This window comes from Sinocyclocheilus rhinocerous, unplaced genomic scaffold (assembly GCF_001515625.1).
Source record: "Sinocyclocheilus rhinocerous isolate Xijiao unplaced genomic scaffold, SAMN03320098_v1.1 scaffold2780, whole genome shotgun sequence".
NCBI classification, from domain to species: domain Eukaryota; kingdom Metazoa; phylum Chordata; class Actinopteri; order Cypriniformes; family Cyprinidae; genus Sinocyclocheilus; species Sinocyclocheilus rhinocerous.
Genome location: NW_015628683.1, coordinates 271032 through 274188, shown reverse-complemented (window position 1 = coordinate 274188; position 3157 = coordinate 271032). Strand labels below are relative to the sequence as shown.

The 3157-nt window shown below is 42.7% G+C and overlaps 2 protein-coding genes across 2 annotated transcripts in view; one reads left to right on the top strand and one right to left on the bottom strand.

Annotated features, from left to right (window-relative positions):
- The window catches only part of LOC107737999 (RNA binding protein fox-1 homolog 2-like), a 20030-nt gene extending 18542 nt beyond the window's left edge, over window positions 1–1488 (bottom strand). The window contains exon 1 of the mRNA XM_016549656.1: window positions 365–1488. Coding sequence (XP_016405142.1) covers window positions 365–571 — 207 coding nt within the window. The 5' untranslated portion in view covers window positions 572–1488. The remainder of the gene's footprint in view (window positions 1–364) is intronic.
- Window positions 1489–2472: 984 nt separating this feature from the next.
- Window positions 2473–3157, top strand: part of LOC107737991 (uncharacterized) — a 3915-nt gene continuing 3230 nt past the window's right edge. Inside the window, exon 1 of the mRNA XM_016549646.1 lies at window positions 2473–2567. Coding sequence (XP_016405132.1) covers window positions 2531–2567 — 37 coding nt within the window. The 5' untranslated portion in view covers window positions 2473–2530. The remainder of the gene's footprint in view (window positions 2568–3157) is intronic.

The window sequence follows — 3157 nt, the reverse complement described above, 5'->3', positions numbered from 1 at the left end:
GAGAGTGGGAGAGTAGGATAAAATGCTGAAATGAGAGATGAGATCACGTCTGTCTGCATACACAGAGGAGCAGAAGTGCTCATGGAGGAGGATGGAAAAGTACCGCAGGATGGAGAGATGGAGAGACTGCAGGCCTCGGATGAGAGCAGCACTGGAGAATCACCTCCATGATTCAGGAGGATCATACCAGCATTGAGAGAGAGAGAGAGAGAGAGAGAGAGAGAGAGAGAGAGAAAGAGAGAAACCCATGTATGAGCGTCATCGCTGTTTGTTTGTGTCTCATGTAACGGGCCGGATCCGAGAAGCACACAGCATCTATTCTTCCATAAACACAAACGCACTGAATGGTGGTTTTAACGCTTACCTGTCCGGTCTCTCCGGTTCCGTCCATCCGCGCTCGTTTGCATTCCGCCCCGACCGAATCCCCCGCCGCCGCGGCGCCCTCCGGCTCCGGGTCCCCGCGCTTCATCCCCCGAACCGCCGCCGAACCCGCGTCCAGATCCCGGTCGTGTTCCATGATCCCGTGGCTCACGGGCAGCATTACAGATGCGACGTCGGTCGACATTAACATTGAAGAGGGCCGCAGACGCTGCGTATGAAGAGCGAGCAGCGCAGGCGAGATGTTCTGGCAGAGGATCGGCGGCGCTTTATGGATCAGAACCGACGCTCATCTGACGCGTGGAAACCCGTTACAATGTGTCGCGCGAGTGCCGCATTAAAGGCCTTTGAAGAGTAGCGAGTATCTCGAGCCTGGAGCTTCGGAACGCTTCGGCAGATGAGAGGAGCCCACGACGTGGAACGCAAAACGGTGGAGAAAAACGAGTCTAAACGCATGGAGGGCGAACGCGGAGGAAACGCTTAATGCGTCTGAAGGTTTCGCACCTCAAACGCTTTTCCACCAAATTAAACGCAAAGTCGTCAAGTTCGCCTTTAAAAACAGGCGTCGCGGGAAAACGCGAGAGAAACGCGATGCATCATTCCAGTCCTTCGAGCGATTCAAGCGATTTCCTAAAACAAAGGAGTGGCGTGGAGCTGCTGCCTTTCCTTGCCTTTCCTTTCTTCTCTCTCTCTCTCTCTCTCTCTCTCTCTCTGACACACACTCTCTCTCTCTCTCCGGTTTCCTCGCGCTCTCGTTGCTTTATTCTGGCTGCGGTTTCCCGTTTTCTCCGGTTGAGCACGAAGCGCTTTTAGCGTTTAAGAACCGAAGGCAAGATTGCGTATGCTGCGACCGGGAAGCGTCAACATGTGACGAGCCAATAATGAACGTTCCGTATGAAAAAAAAACGTTTGGAGAAAAACAGACGCGACTTCTTAGCGCGCGGCTGAAAGAGCGAATGTGCTGGAAATCTACGGATCTGTCGATGTGAGGAGATGATCAGAGCGCGTATGTTTATCGATTGTGTGATTCATATGCGGTACAGTTTGTTCCTGCTGGATTTGTTCCAGAGGCGCGTCTGTGGCGTTTGCGCGACATCTAGCGGCCACATGATGCCATGACACCAACATAATACAGAAAAACACTTTATGAGTTCTGTTTTGGATTGTTCATAGTTCCGTTCAGTTTAGGAGTGAGCGGAATCATTGGGCAAAATGGTACTGATTCACATTTCAAATAAAATATTAACAGCTACACTACCAGTCAAAAGTTTTTGAACAGTAAGATTTTTAATGTTTTTAAAGAAGTCTCTTCTGCTCAGCAAGCCTGCATTTATTTGATCAAAAGTACAGCAAAAACAGTAAAGTTTTCTATTTTAATATATTTAAAAATGTAATTTATTTCTGTGATGTGCAGCTGTATTTTCAGCATCATTACTCCAGTCTTCAGTGTCACATGATCTTCAGAAATCATTCTAATATGCTGATTTGCTGCTCAACAAACATGTATTATTATTATTATTATTATTTTGTTGAAAACAGCTGAGTAGAATTTTTTCAGGTTCATTTTATGAATAGAAAGTTCCTAAGAACAGCATTTATCTGAAATAGAAATCTTTTGTAACATTATGAATGTCCTTGTTAAATAAAAGTATTAATTTCTATAATTTCGTATATGCTTATTTCTTCTAACGAAATGTTTCCGTGTCATCAAAACTAATTCAGGTGCCTCTGAGACCTAGATGCTCAGTTTTCTGGATGAATGCATTATTTATTTAAACATAAAATTGGTAAATATAATACAAAAACAATGCAAAGTCACTTTGGATAAAAGTGCAGATTAAATCCATGAAATGCATGATGCGACAGTCGAGGGCTCTTCTCTGGTAAAGCCTATGTGGCTGAGAGCCAGAAATGTGTGTGTTTGCAAGATGTTACAGTAGATTTACTCATTTGTTCCTTGCATCAGCTGTTTACTCGCAGCCTGCGGTTACATCACGAAACTTTGATTGTGGAACTTTTTCTTTTCTTCAGCCAATAAAAGACTAGTTCTATTTGTTGACCCAAAAGAACCGCCACAGTTGGTTGTGTCCCGCGGGAGAGACACTAAACTAAAGCCTGGTGTAAGACAGACTCTGGCAGAGATATTGTGAGGATGGAAGCAGGACGCCTCTGTATTGAGCGAGCAGTGGGTGAGTTATCTGAGAAATATTCATTATTGGTCATAGTGCTAATCATTTAAAGGGGTCATGACATGCCTTAATATATGAATATGTATGTAAAATAAAACAGTCATATATTTGCAAAACTATGATTTTCAACCCTCATTCTGAGCAGAAACACTCAGTTTAAGAGTTTGTCAGCAGCTGCTCTTATGATTGGCTAACATCTCTACAAAAGTGAAAATATCAATGCATGCGAGTAACTGCTGCAGTTTTAATGCACGATTCTCCCACAACTGCACAAATATATCATATGTTACACTAAATGTTAGGTTTACTATAGTTAACATACATAATATACTATATGTGACCCTGCAGCACAAAAGCAGTCTTAAGTCTGTATGGGTCAAAATTATAAATTTTTCTTTTATGCCAAAAATCATTAGGATATTAAGTAAAGATCATGTTCCATGAAGATATTTTGTAAATTTCCTACCGTAAATATATCAAAACTTAATGTTTGATTAGTAATATGCATTGCTAAGAACTTCATTTGAACAACTTTAAAGATGATTTTCTCAATATTTTAATTTTTTTGCACCCTCAGATTCCAGAATTTC